The sequence below is a fragment of the Pristiophorus japonicus genome, chromosome 6 (assembly GCF_044704955.1).
Source record: "Pristiophorus japonicus isolate sPriJap1 chromosome 6, sPriJap1.hap1, whole genome shotgun sequence".
Lineage (NCBI taxonomy): Eukaryota > Metazoa > Chordata > Chondrichthyes > Pristiophoridae > Pristiophorus > Pristiophorus japonicus.
The window spans coordinates 46787953-46807948 of record NC_091982.1 but is presented as its reverse complement, the minus strand read 5'-3'; the positions used below and the strand labels follow the sequence as shown (position 1 = coordinate 46807948).

At 46.5% G+C, this 19996-nt stretch overlaps 1 protein-coding gene across 3 annotated transcripts in view; it reads right to left on the bottom strand.

The window, feature by feature from the left end:
• tfdp1a (transcription factor Dp-1, a) overlaps nucleotides 1-19996 on the bottom strand; it is a 153862-nt gene that overhangs the window by 56339 nt on the left and 77527 nt on the right. Inside the window, exons 1-2 of one of the 3 annotated variants that reach the window (XM_070882812.1) lie at nucleotides 5737-6212; nucleotides 4155-4246 (exon numbers count right to left, since the gene is read on the bottom strand). In XM_070882812.1, the coding sequence (XP_070738913.1) occupies nucleotides 4155-4166 (12 nt within the window). In that variant the 5' untranslated portion in view covers nucleotides 4167-4246; nucleotides 5737-6212. Of the gene's footprint in view, nucleotides 1-4154; nucleotides 4247-5736; nucleotides 6213-19996 lie in introns of those variants that run through there. The other 2 variants (XM_070882809.1, XM_070882810.1) reach the window with 2 other exon arrangements.

Below are 19996 nucleotides of genomic sequence, written 5' to 3'. Positions count from 1 at the left end.
TGGAGGGTGACAGATGAGAGGCCAACCAGAAGTGCGTTGGAATAGTCACGTATAGAGATAACAAAGGCATGGATGAGGGTTCCAGCAGATGAGCTGAGGCAGGGACAGAGTCGGGCGAAATATGGAGGTGGAAATAGGCGGTCTTAATGATGGGCACATGTGTGGTCGGCAGCTCATCTCGGGGTCAAATATGACACCAAGGTTGTGAACAGTCTGGTTCAGCCTCAGACAGTTACCTGGGAGAGTGATGGAGTCAGTGGCTGGGGAACGGAGTTTTCTGCAGGGACTGAAGACAATGGTTTCGATCTTCCCAATATTTAGTTGGGAAATTTCTGCTCATCCAGTACAGGATGTCAGACAAGCAGTCTGACAATTTAGACAGTGGAGAGGTCGCAATAGATGGTGGCGAGGTAGAGCTGGGTGCCATCAGTGTACATGTGGAACCTGATATTGAGTTAGCTGTTAGTCTTCTTTACCTTGAAAAAAATGCAATTTAAAAATCAAACTTTTAAGTCAGAATGTCCAAGATTCTGTCTTTGTGGGATGCACAAACATGTATCATGAAACTTCAGGACCACGTAAAATTTAAACCCATGCTCCCATTAATCTGTATTTACCTCAGGTTGCAGATACCAACTGTTGATGTTCCGATTTCAAATTTATTTAAATGAGGCAACAATGCTAAAAATCAGTTCTTTCCACATCTTCAGACCCACAAAATTCAAGGAAGACAAACCAGCACATATGATGGAGTTGCCTGGCCTTCAAGGGCTGGATTGCCACTGCTCAGGGCCACAGGTTGGACACCTTGCTTTAAGTCACTATATATTCTTGAAGTCTATTGTAAAAAGCTATTTTGGGAGGTGAAAGGAAGAGTAGGAAGAGAAATACTAAGCAGTAAAAGTTGAACAGTGTCAGATATCTTGTGTCATTAGTACATTTAGATTAATTGTCAAGTGAAACCTTGCCCCCCACCTCCACTGCAGGTAGTTGGAGTAAAATGTCAGCTCAAAGACAAGGCGCAGTCACACTTCATCAATCTAGCTTTCTTGGCCAGGCCAAAAATAGACACTCAAATTTGGTATTGAGATGAGAAAAATATAAAATCGTGTTTGACTAACTTGATTGAGTTCTTTGATAAAGTAACAGAGAGGGTTGATGAGGGTAGTACGGTTGATGTGTGTATGGATTTTCAAAAGGCTTTTGATAAAGTACCACATAATAGACTTGTTAGCAAAATTGAAGGATTAAAGGGGCAGTGGCTGTGGGGATACACAATTGGGAAGGGGACAGAAACCAGAGAATAGCAGTGGGCTATTAAATGGAGGAAAGTTTGCAGTGCTGTACCCCAGGGGTCAGTGTTGGGACTACTGCTCCTTTTGATATATATTAATGACCTGGACTTCGACTAGAGGGAGCAGCGTGCGGTGGGCCAGCCCGGAAATCGGCGCGGTCCCGGCCCACAACACCATCAACAGGCCGGGGCCATCAGAGAGAGCAGCATACCACTGCGGGCAGGCACAGCAGGAGGGGCAAAGGAGCGGCAAGAGTTTGTAGAAGGAAGTGACTGGGGCCCAGGAGAGGCGCGAGTCTGGGGCCTAGAAAAGGCGAGGGCCCAGGGGCAGCACGACCCAGCCCACACTGCGATATGTGTGCGTGCTTGGTCTGTGCAGCAGAGCTGGTCTCCAGTCGTCTTGGTTAATCCTTGCCACTGGACCAAAACCTAGCTCTGTCAAGCCCATGTGGTGGCTGATATGCAACAGCCACCATACGTTAAAAAAATCCAAACACAGGCATCTTCCACCCTCCAAGATGTAGTTCGGGATCTGGAATATTAGATCCTTCATTGAAACACCTGTGAACTCACTCCTTTTTGGTGTGGAAGCAAGTCATCCTTGCTTCGAGGGACTGCCAATGATGATGATGATGATGATGATGATGATGGACTTCGGTGTCCAAGACATAATTTTATGATTTGTGGATGACATGCAACTAGTGGGTGCAGCTCTGTGCATATGCTATCCTCAAGTAGAAAGTGACAAAAGAATTACAAGTGTCATTTGGGATTGCTGATCCTAGATCACACTTGGCAGTCTGACTGGTACCTGTAGTGTAATCGATACCTTAGGGAACAACTAGAAACCACATGATATTTTAGATTAGTTTGTCTTGAAGCGAGTAACCTCAATCAGTAAATGAAGCATAAAGAAAAGAAAATGATAAGAGTTGACATTCCTGATTCCTATCCAAGGACCTCCTGGAAGGAAGTACATGTGTGGTGATTTGAGGGCAGATTGGGTTTGGTTACTTTCCCATCTTTCTCCCCCTCCGTCCCCCTCCCATACTGACCGTCGAGGCTCACTTGTGAATGGCCACTTTGGTAATTTACCATAGGGCCAATGCTGCCTGTGGAACCATGACCTAACAAGAGCTGTTACCTTCTGAAGTGGAAGGGTAGGGGAAAATTTGGGAACAAAAAATTAGATGATGCATGAAATTTACTAAATGAATTAACTGAAGTCGACAAACAACCTCCAGATAGTAAACTGGTGGGCATTTTCTCCTATGGAGATAAAGGCGGCATTTATCGTCACACAGATCTTCTCTGTAAGAGGGTAATAAATTAAACTGCTGAAATTTATTAGCCTAAAAGGTACCAAGCTATTATGGTTTTTGACACAGTGATGCAGTATAAGATTTACCGTGTAATAGCATAGAATAAACAGTCTACACTAAGTTTTCTTAAATGGTGAAAAGGTGAAAGGCCATGGTCCACATTGCAAAAGATACCGTGATTGTAAGAGAGCAGGAAGTACTGATTAGGTCACACCGAACTGGGAGTTATAACTTGGAACTTGTTTTGATTTCAACAGTGGGGATGTAGCACTCAAGCCTGAGTCAGATGGCTGCGGATGCAATGTGGGTACATAATCTACACAGACCTTTAATGCATTGTACTGCCAGTACATGGCATTGCCAGAGGTGCTGCCTTTTGGATGAGACATTAAATCAAGGCCCCATCTAGCTGTTCATGTGGATGTAAAGATCCCATGGTACTATTTAAAGAACAGTAGGGAGTTCTCCTTTCATCTTGGCCAATATTCCGCCCTCAATTACCACTGCAAAAAAATATCAACTGATCATTTATCTCATTTGATGTTTGTTGATCTGGGCTGCCACATTTGCCTACATAAATGTAACTAGATGGAGTATAACATGGGAAAATGTGAGGCTATCCACTTTGGCAGAAATAATAGAAAAGCAAATTATAATTTAAATGGAGAAAAATTGCAAAAATGCTGCAGTACAGAGACCTGAGGGTCCTTGTGCATGAAACACAAAAAATTAGTATGCAGGTACAGCAAGTAATCAGGAAGGCAAATGGAATGTTGGCCTTTATTGCAAGGGGGATAAAGTATAAAAGCAGAGAAGTCCTGCTACAGGCTATTTAAGGAAGGATATACTTGCATTGGAGGCTGTTCAGAGAAGGTTCACTAGGTTGATTCCAGGGATGAGATGAAGATAGGTTGGGTCTATGCACATTTGAGTTCAGAAGAATGAGAGGTGATCTTATTGAAACGTATAAAATAACAGGGGGGGGGGGGGGGGGCTGGACAAGATGGATGCAGAGAAGATATTTCCACTTGTAGGGGAAACTAGAACTAGGGGACATAGTCTCAGAATATTTAAAACTGAGATGAGGAGAAATTTCTTCTCAGTATTGTAAATCTATGGAATTCTCTGCCCCAGAGAGTTGTGGAGGCTGGGTCATTGAATATATTTAAAGCGGAGATAGACAGATTTTTGAACGATAAGGGAGTACGGTGTTATGGGGAGCAGGCAGGGAAGTGGAGCTGAGTCCATGATCAGATCAGCCATGATCTTATTGAATGGCGGAGCAGGCTCGAGGGGCCAAATGGCTTACTCCTGCTCCTATTTATGTTCTTATGTACACTTCATTGGACACAAAGCCAGTTAGCAATTCCTGAAGAGTTGTGCTATGAGGGCACTATAAAAATGGAAGTTGTCTTCTACTCTCTAAATATGGCTAAGGACATCTTTGGATTAAAACCCAGGTACCTGCTGATTTAAGAATATTGTTGCACAACAGTTCATGAGTAAAGCTGGATATCTGGCAAAAATATAACACTTACATCTTTGGCCATGTTGATGGTTCTTTTATTGCTGGAATTTGGATACTTCGATTGCCAAAGCTAGAACATGCAGGATTCGACCTTAACAGCACCTAAATAGATATGAATGGAATTATAGATTTTAACATGAAGTTCTTTTATGCACAAGTTCCAAATTATAACAAAGTCAGTTACTTATGCCTTCATTCACTTCAACTTTTCATAGATTAAACTTTCTTATTTGGCTCATTATGTGTAAAGCTAAATTGCATACAAAAAAATTCCAATTTTCTTCAGCTATACAGTAGATTGCTTATTACATCCTGCAGCTTCAACTTATTTTAAGTTTTATATATATATGTTTGCTCGAAGTAATATTTGTATAATATTCCAAAGCACAAATACTATGGGCGATGGAAAATTAATGAAACTTGGTACTGTATACCAACAAAACTTATTTTGGTAATTATTGAAACAGATTGTTGGGGCCTAGTACTCTAGAAGCAACTGGGTAAATGATGCAAAACCTAATCAAACGATCTGAAGTTCACATCAGTCTATATCTAATACCAAAACCTTTAGTTTGCAAAAGTAGTAACGTTGATCAATATTAAATACTAAAAAGATTGAAAATATATCAAGACAAAACATTAACACAACTGGCTTCCTGCAGAACACTCAGCAATAAGGCCCGCCAGGCCTCATGGCCTACTCAGCAGATACCCCTAAATATGAAATTGCAAATACTGTCACGTTTAATAAAGGCACGGGTTTATTTTACTACTTAAAGACCAGTGCTTTTCATATGTTTCTAGCAATCGTGCTGTTAACGAGCAGAGAATAAAACGTTTTTAAAAATTACACTTTTTTTTTTACTTTGCAGGCATGCTCGAAGCAAACCTCATCCTCTTGAGAGCTTCCACCTACATCGACAGATGCATGGTGGCACCAAAGAGTAGTTTATTATTTTTGTAAACTGTAAATTTACAACAAAAAAAGTTCGGAGGATTTAAAAAAAAAGTTTTAGAAGAATTAACCTGCAATTGGCTTTTTGTCTCACCCCCCTTCCCCCTCTCCTGCTGATGCCGTTCACCTAACTCTGGTGTTTTATTTGGAGGCGGCTCAAAGTGCTTTAATTTTCTTTTAAAAAAGGATCGGAATTCAGGCTTTGAAATATTTCGGGGGTACAATTGCAATCCTAACCCCCTTCGTCAAGTTGGGAACCCTCCGGCCGGACTCTGCAGCTCAAAACCCTGGCCCTCTCACCTCCCTCATCTGCAGCCTAGGCCTGAAGCCAGGAGCTCTCTTGCTGTAAACAACCTAATCCAAGTCCGCAGCTAGATGGGATTCACACCAACATTGAATGATTAAAAGGCGAAGGGGATTCTTTTTTTTAAATACTAAAAAACACAATACCTCCCCGCACCCCCTCTAATTCGTGTCTGAAAGAAAATTAAAATAAATAAAAAAAAGACTCCAGTCATTTTAACTAAGGACACCTCCCCCACCCGCAAATAAATAAAGATAAAATCTAGAAACTTAGAAAAGGTTAGCTTAAGCCGATCACAATTATTTTTTCAAGAGCGAGGTAAAGCGATGATACCTTTTCATACATATAAATCTGTCGGTTCCACGGGCGGCGCTTTCTCTTAATGTTTTTTTGTCCAGGGGGAGGGAGATGGGGTAAAGAAAGAAAAATAAAATTTAAAATAAATATAATACCGGTTAACAAATAAAGAGGGAGTGGTGGGTAAGGGGGGTGAGGGGAAATGAAGCTAAGCACCGCGTCTCCTCCACCACCGCACACATTAGGGGAGTGAATTAAAAAATAAAACTCGACCCGACTGAACTGGAATTACATTGTTCTTGTTCTGAGGGGGAGTTTTGTTTGTCAGTTTTCGGCGCTGGTGTAAGGAGGGAGCTGAGGGTGTCCGGCTCGCCCGTGTGTTTATATTTCTGGCAGTTGGAATGAACTTGCTAGCCCCCCTCGCTCGCCTCCCGGCCGCCGCGGCGCAACAGCCAAAATGAAGCCGCTTCCAACAGCTCGCGACTGTTTTCATCCTCAACCGATCTTGGCGGTGTCCGACTCTCGCTGCCGCCCCATTGGCTGCCCGCTCGGCTCCGCCCCTCCAGCCTCGTCATTGGCCTCCGCGCCGAGCGCCTGGCTCGCTACTGGCCTCCGCCAAATCGACGTAATCCTGATTTACCAATCGCAATTGTGGGGACAAAAATCTTCTTTCCCCACCCCGCCCTCCCCACAACAGGGGAGAGGGTTCGCCTATTGGCTGAATCTCGGTCAACGCGCCGTTTCGATTGGCTGTCAGCTGACGAGGCGGGCGGTAGTCGGAGGTTTCCCACAGGAGGACGTTGGAGCAACCGCTTCCTTTTTGAATGTGGTGCGGACGTCACCAGAGTGCGCTCGCGTGCGTCTTCTTCTCTCAGACATTCCTGTCAGGTAATAATCTTTAGTAGCTGTCAAAGTCCAATATGTATAACACTTTTAATTCTCCAGACCCAATAAATATATTATCATCATCATCATCATCATCATAGGCGGTCTCTTGTGTCAAGGATGACTTGTTTCCACGCCAAAAAGGGATGAGTTCACAGGTGTTTCAATTAAGGACCTAATATTCCAGGTCCCGAACTAGATGTTAAAGAGTGGAAGATACCTGTGCGTGGATTTTTTTTAACGTGGTGGCGGTTGCACACCAGCCACCACACGGGCTTGACGGAGCTAGGTCTTGTTCCAGTGGCAAGAATTAACCAAGACGACTGGAGACCTGCTTTGGTGCACTGACCTATCGCGCATACCTATCGCAGTGTGGGCTGGCCCGTGCTGTCCCTGGGCCCCGAACTCATGCCTCCCGATCACGTCCCCCTATGAACTCTCGCCGTTCCTTTGCCTGGACCTCGTCGCTCCAGCTGTATCTGCCCGCTGGATTTGGGTGATGTCAAATTCAGACACTCGCTTTACAGCCGTCGCCCTCCTGCAGCAGCACGCACTGCTCCCTGCAGTGATATGCGGCCGCACGTTGTTCCCTCTAATGGCCCCGGCCTGCTAATGGTCCTGCACGCCGGGTCTGCGCCGATTTCCAGGCCAGGACACCGCACGTTGCTCCCTCTAATGGCCCCGGCAACACAGGTACAGGAGCTCAGTCATAAGAACATAAGAAATAGGAACAGGAGTAGGCCATACCGCCCCTCGAGCCTGCTCTGCCATTCAATAAGATCATGGCTGATCTGATCATGGACTCAGCTCCACTTCCCTGCCCGCTCCCCATAACCCTTTATTGATTGAATAAATTTAAGACAGAAATAGACAGTTTCTTAATGTCCCAGCTTCCACAGCTCTCTGAAGCAGCGAATTCCACAGATTCACAACCCTCTGAGAGAAGAAATTTCTCCTCATCTCTGTTTTAAATGGGCGGACCATTATTCTAAGATAATGCCCTCTAGTTCGAGTCTCCCCCATCAGTGGAATATCCTCTCTACATCCACCCTGTCAAGCCCCCTCATAATCTTATACGTCTCAATAAGATCACCCCTCATTCTTCTGAATTCCAATGACTCGAGGCCCAACCTACTCAACCTTTCCTCATAAGTCAACCCCCCCTCATCCCTGGAATCAACCTAGTGAACCTTCTCTGACCTGCCTCCAAAGCAAGTATATCCTTTCGTAAATATGGAAACCAAAACTGCTTGCAGTATTCCAGGTATGGCATCACCAATACCTTGTAATAAGACTTTCCTGCTTTTATACTCCATCCCCTTTACAATAAAGGTCAAGATACCATTGGCCTTCCTGATCACTTGCTGTACCTGCATACTATCCTTTTGTGTTTCATGCACAAGTACCCTATCAAGCCCCCTCATTATGGGCCCAAGTTTCCACAAGAAAAAAAACGGGCGCCCCTCCGAGCTGGGCGCCTGTTTTTCGCGCCTAAAAAAATCCTCGGTATTCTCCGCCGACTTACAGGTCCTGTGGCACTCGGCGCAGCCGGCACGAGCTGTGGGGGGAGCGGAGCCAGGTCCCTGCGCTGAAAACAGTGCCGGGACCTCTGCACATGCGCGCTACAGTCGGCACGCAAGTGCAGTAGCTCCAGGCACCGAACTGTTTGGGAGGGGCCCGAAGCACGCAGCCCCCCTAGCCCTGGCTCAATGGCCTCACTGTGGCTGCGTGAATGGGGCTCCTCCCACGGCCAGCTCCTGCTCCCCGCCCGACCAGATCCGACACTCGCTCCCCCCCCCCCCGCCGAGACCAGACACCCGCTCACCGCCCCCCCCCGAGACCCGCTCACCCCCCCCCCCCCCCCCCGAGACCCGAGACCCGCTCTCCCCCCTCCCCCCCCCCGCCCCGACCCGACACCCGCTCTCCCCCCCGCCCCGACCTGACACCCGCTCCCCCCCGACACCCGCTCCCCCTCCCCCGACCCCCGCTCCTGTTCCCCCCGACCCAACACCCGCTCCTGTTCCCGACTCCCCCTCTCTTTTCCCTCCCCTCCCCTCCCCTCCCCTCCTCTCCCCTCCCTCCTTCTCTCTCTCTCTCTCTCTCTCTCCCTCTCCCTCTCTCCCCCCCTCTCTCGCTCAGCGGCACGAACAGCTGCAGAATTCTCCCTGGCTGAAGCACTTTCACACAGGTAGGAAGATGGTTTATTTAATCTTTTCTTGGCTTATAAATGTTTATTCAGGTTGGATTTATTTGTATAATATTTGTAGAAGTATAAATAAGGATTTATTGTCGAATTTAATGAGTTCCCTTCCCCCCCCACCTCGTTCTGGGCGCCTAATTTGTAACCTGCGCCTGATTTTTTAATGTGTAGAACAGGTTTTTTCAGTTCTACAAAAATCTTCACTGGCGCCATTCTACTTTAGTTTGGAGTACATTTTCACTGTGGAAACTTTCAAATCAGGCGTCAGTGGCCGGACACGCCCCCTTTTGAAGAAAAAATTCTGTTCTAAACTAGAACTGTTCTACCTGACTAGAACTGCAGAAAAAAAAATGTGGAGAATTGCAATTTCTAAAATAGTCCGTTCTCCACCAGTTGCTCCTAAAAATCAGGCGCGAATCATGTGGAAACTTGGGCCCAATGTTTCATTCATCAGAAAAAGACAAAACAGCAGCATACTGGTCAGCTTAACAGAATCTCATCATATTTATTGGGCCATATATATATATAATATAGTCATTATTAAATCCAGTAGGGAATTCAGGAGAATTTTCTTTACCCAGAGTGGTGAGAATGTGGAACCCGCTACCACAAGGAGTGGTTGAGGTGAATAGCACAAATGTATTTAATAGATATAACACTTTGGATTACTCCACATCCAATATGCATTGCACTTTATATTACTCCCATCATAGGTGGTCCCTCGAAACGAGGATGACTTGCTTCCACGCCAAAAAAAAAGGATGAGTTCACAGGTGTTTCGAAAGAAGAACCCGAACTACGTCCTCAAGCTTGGAAGATGAATGTGTGTGGATTTTTTTAAGCCGTTGCACAACAGCCACCACACGGGCTTGACAGAGCTAGGTCCTGGTCCAGTGGCAAGGATTACCCAAGACAATTGGAGACCTGCTCTGCTGCACGGACCCAGTCCGCACACATATCAGTGTGGGCTGGCCCGTGCTGTTCCTGGGCCCCTGGCCCCGAACCCGTGCCTCCCCTGGGCCCCGATCACATCCCTCCACAGTCTCTCACAGCTCCTTCGCCCCGATCTCGCTGCTCCTGCGGCACCTGCCCATGCTCCAATCACCTTGCTGATGTCACTCTGTGCTGCCGTTGCCCTCCTGCACCAGCTCGCTCTGTACCTTGTAGTACTTGTATTACTCCAGGTCCAATAGGTATGCATTTGTATTCTTCTTCTTAGGCAGACCCTCGGAGTCAAGGATGACTTGCTTCCACACTAATAGAAGTTCTCAGATGACTCATGTGACCAATGTGGGATCTACAGTATCTGTCGCAGGTGGATGTTGAAGGGACGGGTGAGTGGGGTACTTGGGTTGTCATGCGCTCCTTCCGCAGTTTGCCCTTGGTTTCCGCATGCTCTCGGCGAAGAGACTCCCGGTTGCTTCTCCTCGACTTGGGCCAGGGATTCCCAGGTGTTGGTCAGGATGTTGCACTTTTTCAAGGATGCTTTGAGGGTGTCCTCAAAGCGTTTCCTCTGCCCACCTGGGACTTGCTTGCCTTTGTGACTTTGTATTACTCTAGGTCCAATAGGTATAACACTTTGTATTACTACAGATCCAATAGGCATAACACTTTGTATTACTCCAGATCCAATAGGCATAACCCTTTGTATTACTCCAGGTCCAATAGGTATAACACTTTGTATTACTGTAGGCGCACAGTCAAATCATACATCTGCATTATGTAAAATAGGCAATCAATTTCTAGTAGTGGCAGGGTTCCATGGTTGGTTTTTCCTGAGGTAGCTGATCTCAGGCAGGAACTGGGGAGGGGAGCATTATAATTGGTCTTTGTCCCTAAGCTGGGGAGGGAGAGACAAAATAAATTCACAACGCTCATCAGAAAGTGCATGAGGATAGGATAGATGTGGCATCTTGGTCATAAAAAAGACCAACTGATCACGGTACCACAGTGATGATAAAAGAAACGCATGCCAAATCCATTGCAGCCAGTGAGCTTTGATATGGCCACAAAGCATATGCTGCTACCATTCAAACTGTTTGAAAGTTCCCAGGCCTGGAGTGCAGGAAAAGATTGTTGCCTGATGGTGGAATTTGACCCAGTCCTACATACCCAGTAGTGAAAAGTGTTGAAGCATTCATGACCCTAGCCATATCTCTCCAGTTGTCCTTTTTCACTAAGAAATACCGTTTCAAGCTCTGGAAATAATGGAACCTTTCAATTCAATATTGTGCCTTCATTTAAAAGGGGAGAAAGGGATAGACCGACTAATTACAGGCCAGTCAGCTGAACCTCGGTGCTGGGAAAATTATTGGAAAAAGTCCTGAGGGACAGGATAAATCTTCATTGGAAAGACATGGATTAATCAAGGACAGTCAACATGGATTTGTTAAGGGAAGGTCGTGTCTGACTAACTTGATTTAATTTTTCGAGGAGGAAACCAGGAGGATCGATGAGGGCAGTGCGTTTGATGTAGTGCCTATGGATTTTAGCAAAGCTTTTGATAAGGTCAGACTGGTCACGAAAGTAATAGGCCATGGGATCCAGGGCAAAGTGGTATGTTGGATCCAAAATTGGCTCGGAGGCAGGAAGCAAAGGGTAATGGTTGATGGGAGTTTTTGTGGCTGGAAGGCTGTATCCAGTGGGGTTCCACAGGGCTCAGTGCTGGGTTCGTTGCTTTTTGTGGTATATATCAATGACTTGGACTTAAATGTTGGGGGTATGATTAAGAAGTTTGCAGATGACACTAAAGTAGGCTGTGTGGTTGATAATGAAGAAAGCTGCAGACTGCAGGAAGATATCAATGTACTGGTCAGGTGGGCAGAACGGTGGCAAATGGAATTCAACCCAGATAAGTGTGAGGTAATGCATTTGGGGAGGTCTAACAAGGCAAGGGAATACACTGAAAAGCGTAGAGGAACAAAGGGAGTACAGATCCACAGATCCATGAAGGTAGCAGGCCAGGTAGATAAGTGATTAAGAAAGCATATGGAATACTTGCATTTATTAATCAAGGCATAGAAACATAGAAAATAGATGCAGGAGTAGGCCATTCGGCCCTTCGAGCCTGCACCGCCATTCAATGAGTTCATGGCTGAACATGCAACCTCAGTACCCCATTCCTGCTTTCTCGCCATACCCCTTGATCCCCCAAGTAGTAAGGACTACATCTAACTCCTTTTTGAATATATTTAGTGAATTGGCCTCAACTACTTTCTGTGGTAGAGAATTCCACAGGTTCACCACTCTCTGGGTGAAGAAGTTTCTCCTCATCTCGGTCCTAAATGGCTTACCCCTTATCCTTAGACTGTGACCCCTGGTTCTGGACATCCCCAACATTAGGAACATTCTTCCTGCATCGAACCTGTCTAAACCCGTCAGAATTTTAAACGTTTCTATGAGATGCCCTCTCATTCTTCTGAACTCCAGTGAATACAAGCCCAGTTGATCCAGTCTTTCTTGATATGTCAGTCCGGCCATCCCGGGTATCAGTCTGGTGAACCTTCGCTGCACTCCCTCAATAGCAAGAATGTCCTTCCTCAAGTTAGGAGACCAAAACTGTACACAATACTCCAGGTGTGGCCTCACCAAGGCCCTGTACAACTGTAGCAACACCTCCCTGCCCCTGTATTCAAATCCCCTCGCTATGAAGGCCAACGTGCCATTTGCTTTCTTAACCGCCTGCTGTACCTGCATGCCAACCTTCAATGACTGATGTACCATGACACACAGGTCTTGTTGCACCTCCCCTTTTCCTAATCTGTCACCATTCAGATAATAGTCTGTCTCTCTGTTTTTACCACCAAAGTGGATAACCTCACATTTATCCCCATTATACTTCATCTGCCATGCATTTGCCCACTCACCTAACCTATCCAAGTCACTCTGCAGCCTCATAGCATCCTCCTCGCAGCTCACAGTGCCACCCAACTTAATGTCATCCGCAAATTTGGAGATACTACATTTAATCCCCTCGTCTAAATCATTAATGTACAATGTAAACAGCTGGGGCCCCAGCACAGAACCTTGCGGTACCCCACTAATCACTGCCTGCCATTCTGAAAAGTACCCATTTACTCCTACTCTTTGCTTCCTGTCTGACAACCAGTTCTCAATCCATGTCAGCACACTTCCCCCAATCCCATTTGCTTTAACTTTGCACATTAATCTCTTGTGTGGGACCTTGTCGAAAGCCTTCTGAAAGTCCAAATATACCACATCAACTGGTTCTCCCTTGTCCACTCTACTGGAAACATCCTCAAAAAATTCCAGAAGATTTGCCAAGCATGATTTCCCTTTCACAAATCCATGCTGACTTGGACCTATCATGTCACCTCTTTCCAAATGCGCTGCTATGACATCCTTAATAATTGATTCCATCATTTTACCCACTACTGATGTCAGGCTGACCGGTCTATAATTCCCTGTTTTCTCTCTCCCTCCTTTTTTAAAAAGTGGGGTTATATTGGCTACCCTCCACTCGATAGGAACTGATCCAGAGTCTATGGAATGTTGGAAAATGACTGTCAATGCATCCGCTATTTCCAAGGCCATCTCCTTAAGTACTCTGGGATGCAGTCCATCAGGCCCTGGGGATTTATCGGCCTTCAATCCCATTCCGATTGGTTAATTGAAAATACAGACCACACGAGATTAGATGATTGGCGAAACTAATAGCGTGGGCTCAGTGATTGGCTCAGAGATACAACAGCGCACGCGATTGGCTCAGAGATAAAACAGTGCACACGATTGGCTCAGAAAGATACAACAACGCATGCGATTGGCTCAGAGCTACAACAGTGCACGCGATTGGCTCAGAGATACAACATGGAATACAAGAGCAAGGAGATTATGCTTGAACTGTATAAAACACTGGTTAGGCTGCAGCTGGAATATTATGTGCAGGAAAGATGTGATTGCACTGGAAAGGGTGCAGAGGAGATTTACAAGAATGTTGCCTGGACTGGAGAATTTTGACTATGAGGAAAGATTGGAGATGCTTGATCTGTTTTCGTTGGAACAGAGAAAGCGAAGTGGAGACCTGATTGAGGTGTATAAATTACGAGGGACCTGGATAGAGTGGATAGGAAGGACCTGTTTCCCTTAGCAGAGGGTCAACAACCAGGGGGCATAGATTTAAGTAATTGGGGGGAGGTTTAGAGGAGATATGAGGAGAAATTTCTGGTTGGAGTCTGGAACTCACTGCCTGAAAGAGTGGTAGAGGCAGAAACCCTCACCACATTTAAAAGATACTTGAATATGTACTTAAAGTGGCATAACCTAAGAGGGCTACGGACCAAGAGCTGGAAAGTGGGATTAGGCCGGATAGCTCTTGGTTGGCCGGCGTGGACACGATGGGCCGAAATGGCCTCCTTCCGTGCTGCAAATTTATATGATTCTATGAAAGATCTATTGTAACCTAAAAGGTCAGGGAGGGAGAGGGTAGCAACAAAGAGAAAGAAACAGAAAAGGCAGTTGGAAGATAGATGAAGGTGTTTCCTGCTGGGTCCAGGGCAGGTGGAAGTTCCTCCCTGCAGAAACCTGCTCCTCGCCGACCTCCGGGCCTCCCGCTCCTCGCCGACCTCCGGGCCTCCCGCTCCTCGCCGACCTCCGGGCCTCCCGCTCCTCGCCGACCTCCGGGCCTCCCGCTCCTCGCCGACCTCCGGGCCTCCGGCTCCTCGCCGACCTCCGGGCCTCCGGCTCCTCGCCGACCTCCGGGCCTCCGGCTCCTCGGTGTGTTGCTCCCTGGCGTCCCGCTGTTTTCTGATTCGGCTCCAAACTGTGTTTCTGACCTCTGCCCGCTCACAGCCCTTGTCTGGGCAGGTAAGTGATTGGCTGTTTGATTGGCAAATATCTCTCTCTTTTATAATCAGATGTTTAAATTGGAGAGATGGCAGGGCAGCTCAGTCCTGTGGAGTGCATGTCCTGCAGCATGTGGGAAGTCCTGGATACTTCACGCAGCCTAGACAACCATGTGTGCAGGAGGTGTCTCCAGCTTCAACTACTCGAACTCCGTGTTTCGGAGCTTGAGCAGCTGCTGGAGTCACTACAGTGCATCCGCGAGGCTCAGAACTACGTGGATAGCACGTTTCAAGAGATGGTCACCTGCAGCTTAAAAGCGTGCAAGCAGAGGGACAGTGGGTGACCACCAGATAGAAACATAGAAACATAGAAAATAGGTGCAGGAGTAGGCCATTCGGCCCTTCGAGCCTGCACCGCCATTCAATGAGTTCATGGCTGAACATGCAACTTCAGTACCCCAATCCTGCTTTCTCGCCATACCCCTTGATCCCCCTAGTAGTAAGGACTACATCTAACTCCTTTTTGAATATATTTAGTGAATTGGCCTCAACAACTTTCTGTGGTAGAGAATTCCACAGGTTCACCACTCTCTGGGTGAAGAAGTTTCTCCTCATCTCGGTCCTAAATGGCTTACCCCTTATCCTTAGACTGTGACCCCTGATTCTGGACTTCCCCAACATTGGGAACATTCTTCCTGCATCTAACCTGTCTAAACCCGTCAGAATTTTAAACGTTTCTAGGAGATGCCCTCTCATTCTTCTGAACTCCAGTGAATACAAGCCCAGTTGACCCAGTCTTTCTTGATATGTCAGTCCCGCCATCCCGGGAATCAGTCTGGTGAACCTTCGCTGCACTCCCTCAATAGCAAGAATGTCCTTCCTCAAGTTAGGAGACCAAAACTGTGCACACTACTCCAGGTGTGGCCTCACCAAGGCCCTGTACTCAAATCCCCTCGCTATGAAGGCTAACATGCCATTTGCTTTCTTAACCGCCTGCTGTACCTGCATGCCAACCTTCAACGACTGATGTACCATGACACCCAGGTCTCGTTGCACCTCCCCTTTTCCTAATCTGTCACCATTCAGATAATAGTCTGTCTCTCTGTTTTTACCACCAAAGTGGATAACCTCACATTTATCCACATTATACTTCATCTGCCATGCATTTGCCCACTCACCTAACCTATCCAAGTCACTCTGCAGCCTCATAGCATCCTCCTCGCAGCTCACAGTGCCACCCGCAAATTTGGAGATACTACATTTAATCCTCTCGTATAAATCATTAATGTACAATATAAACAGCTGGGGCCCCAGCATAGAACCTTGCGGTACCCCACTAGTCACTGCCTGCCATTCTGAAAAGTACCCATTTACTCCTACTCTTTGCTTCCTGTCTGCCAACCAGTTCTCAATCCATGTCAGCACACTACCCCCAAACCCATGTGCTTTAATTTTGCACATTAATCTCTTGTGTGGGACCTTGTCGAAAGCCTTCTGAAAGTCCAAATATACCACATCAACTGGTTCTCCCTTGTCCACTCGACTGGAAACATCCTCAAAAAATTCCAGAAGATTTGTCAAGCATGATTGTCAAAATGGAGGAAGAATGCTCGGCAGGTAGTTAAGGAGTCCCCCACCTTGTCAGTCCGTCTCGCTTTCCAACCGATATTCTCTTTTAAGCACCGGTGAGGGCGATGGTGCCTCTGGAGAGTGCAGCCAGAGCCAAGTTCAAGTCACCACGGGTGGCTCAGCTGCACAGGGGAGAGGGGCAAAGAATAAAAGAGCTATAGTGGTAGGGGATTCAATAGTTAAGGGAATAGAGAGGCGTTTCTGCGGCCATAGACGTGACTCCAGGATGGTATGGTGCCTCCCTGGTGCCAGGGTCAACGACGTCACAGAGACGACGCAGGGCATTCTGGGGGGAGAGGTTGAACAGCTAGAGGTCGTGGTCCAATTTAGGGAGCTAGGAGAAAAATTAAAGGGTTGGACCTTAAAGATAGTAATCTTCGGGTTATTACCGATGCCACAAGTACAAGAATAGAAGAATAGAGAGGATGAACACGTAGCTGGAGGAGGGAGGGCTTTAAATTCCTGATGCATTGGGACCGCTTCTGGGGGAGATGGGACCTGTACAAACTGGACGGGTTGCACCTCAACAGCGTTGGGACCAATATCCTCGCAGGGAGTTTTGCTAGTGCTGTTGGAGAAAGTTTAAACTAGCTTGGCAGGGGGATGGGAACCCGAGAACAAATTCAATAGGGAAGGAAGTAAAGCTGAAATTGCAAAGCAAGAATGTAGAAAGTGAATTTGTAAGACAGAGGAAACGAGTAAATAGTAATCAAGGGTGTCTTCCTGCGCTAAATGGTATATACTTCAATGCAAAGAGTATAGCGAATAAGGCAGATGAGCTGAGAGCACAGGTAGACACTCGGGAGTATGACATAGCCATGACAGAGACATGGCTGAAAGAGGGGCAGGTTTGGCAACTCAATATTCCTAATTACAGGATTTTTAGACAGGACAAAGGGGGTGGGGGTAATTAGCGGGATCATCAAATGAGGCCAAATGGGTCGAACTGAAAAATAAAAAAGGCGATCACGCTGCTGGGCATGTATTACAGACCCCCAAATAGTGGGAGGGAGATAGAAGAGCAAATATGTAGGCAAATTTCTGTGAAATCCAAAAACCATAGGGCAGTAATAGTAGGGGTTTTCAACTAACCTAATATTGATTGGGACAAATATAGCGTGGAGGATATAGAGGGTGCGGAATTCCTAAAATGCATTCAAGAGAACTTTTTAGTCAGTATGTAATAAGCCCAACATGGGAGGCGGCGGTTCTGGATTTAGTTTTGGGAAATGAAGCTTGGCAGGTGGAAGGGGTATCGAGAGAGAACTTGGGTGCCAGTGACCATAATTCAGTCAGATTCAAGGTCTTTATGGATAAAGAAAAAGATAGACCAGGAATAAAAGTCCCAAATTGGTGAAAAGCTAACTTTGCAAAGTTGAGGTGATTTGGGCACAGTGGACTGGAAACAGCTACTTGAAGGTAAATCAGTGTCAGAACAGTGGGAAACATTCAAAGAGGAGATGCAGAGGGCTCAGGTCAAACATGTGCCCTTAAAGAAAAAGGATGAGAATAACAATTCTAGAGTCCCCTAGATGTCTAGGGACTTACATGGGAGGATAAAGAAAAAAGGGAAGCTTAGATCATATACCTACGGCTAAAGACTGTAGAATCTCTGGAGGAATATAGGAAGTTCAGAGGTGAAATTAAAATGGATATTAGGAATGCTAAGAGAGAGCATGAAAAATTCTTGTCAAGTAAAATCAAGGAAAACCCAAAGATGTTCCATAAATATATTAAGAGCAAGAGGATAACTAAAGAAAGGGTAGGGACTACTAGAGACCATGAGGGTAATCTGTGTGTGGAGGCAGAAGATATGGGTATGCTTCTTAATGAATACTTTGCGTTTGTTTTGACAAAGGAAAGGGGCAATGTAGATACTGCTATCGAGGAGTGTGAACTTTTGGACAAAACAGACATAGTGAGAGAGGAGGTATTGTTGGGGGGGTGGGGGGGCGGGGGTTGGCAGCTTTAAAAGTGGATAAGTCCCCAGGCCCGGATGAAATGCATCCCAGGCTATTGAGCGAAACAAGAGAGGTAATAGCAGAGGCTTTGACCAACATTTTCCAGTCCTCTTTGGATTCAGACATGGTGCTGGAGGACTGCTAATGTGGTACCCTTGTTTAAGAAAGGAGAAAGTGATTGGCCGAGTAATTACAGGCCCGTCAGCCTAACATCAGTGGTGGGAAAATTATTGGAAAAAATCCTGAAGAACAGGATAAATCCACATTTCGAAAGGCAAGGATTAATCAGGGACAGTCAGCACAGATTTGTTAAAGGAAGATCGTGTTTGACTAACCTGATTGAAATTTTTGAGGAGGTAACCAGGTGGGTCGATGAGGGTAGTGCGTACGATGTAGTGTATATGGATTTTAGCAAAGCTTTTGATAAGGTCCCACGTGGCAGACTGGTCACGAAGGTAAAAGCTCATGGGATCCAGGGCAAAGTGGCAAGTTGGATCCAAAATTGGCTTAGAGGTAGGAAGCAAAGGGTAATGGTTGATGGATGTTTTTGTGACTGGAAGGATGTTTACAGTGGGACTCCACAGGGCTCAGTACTGGGTCCCTTGCTTTTTGTGGTATACATCAATGGTCTCGATTTGAAGATAGGGAGTATGATTAAAAAGTTTGCAGATGACACTAAAATTGGCTGTGTGGCCAATAATGAAGAGGAAAGTCATGGACTGCAGGAGGCTATCAATTTACTGGTCCGGTGGGCAGAACAGTGGCAAATGGAATTTAATTCAGAGAAGCTAATAGGGAAAGTGTCATGTATGTAACACTACTGTATTACTGTACACACTTGACCTTGATGTACATCTTGACCACAAGAGGTGCACTTGTGGGAGACTGCCCCATACCTGGGCACCCAGGTATATAAAGGGAGGTCCCACGCAGGGTTCGGTTGTCTTAGTGCTGTAAATAAAGAGTGAAGGTCTGTGTGACTTTGTCCCCAGGATGTGCCTCGTGTAGTTTCATACTATAGAGTAAGGACTTTACAGTGGCGACGAGAAACGGGAATTCACGACCCACGAGAATGGCCACCGGTAGCACAGAAGAACAGTACTGTGTTGGGAAAGATTGGAACGATTTTGTTGAGAGGCTTCAGCACAGTTTTGTTACGAAGGAATGGCTGGGGGATGCAGCGGCTGACAAGCGCAGGGCTCACCTCCTGACCAGCTGCGGACCAAAGACTTGTGCACTCATGAAAGACTTACTAGCACCCGAAAAGCCGGCGGACAAGTTAATCGGGGAGCACCTCAAACCGGCGAGCAGCGTACACATGGCCAGACACAGATTCTACACTCACAGACGCCGTGAAGGACAGAGCATACCGGACTTTGTAGCGGACCTTCGGCGTTTGACCAGCCTCTGTAAGTTCACAGACACCTGTAGGGGGGAGATGCTAAGGGACTTCTTTATCGAGGGCATCGGTCATGCGGGAATTTTCCGTAAATTAATTGAGACCAAGGATTTGACCTTGGAAGCGGCGGCATTGATGGCTCAAACTTTCATGGCAGGGGAGGAAGAGACGAAAACGATATACGTGCGCAATTCTGCCCCCAATACGGCGATGGATCAGGGAGTTAATATTATTAATGCGACTCGGCGCTCTTCAGGCAGGCAGGGGCAGTCAGTCACCCCCCAGGCAGCCATAGACCCCAGAGTAGGTTTTCCACAGAGACAATGGCAGGCTGAACGGACATTTACGCCATCACAGTGGACAATGCGGCCCGGGATGGGGCCATTAACACCCACTAATAGGGTACTTAAGAGCAGTCAAA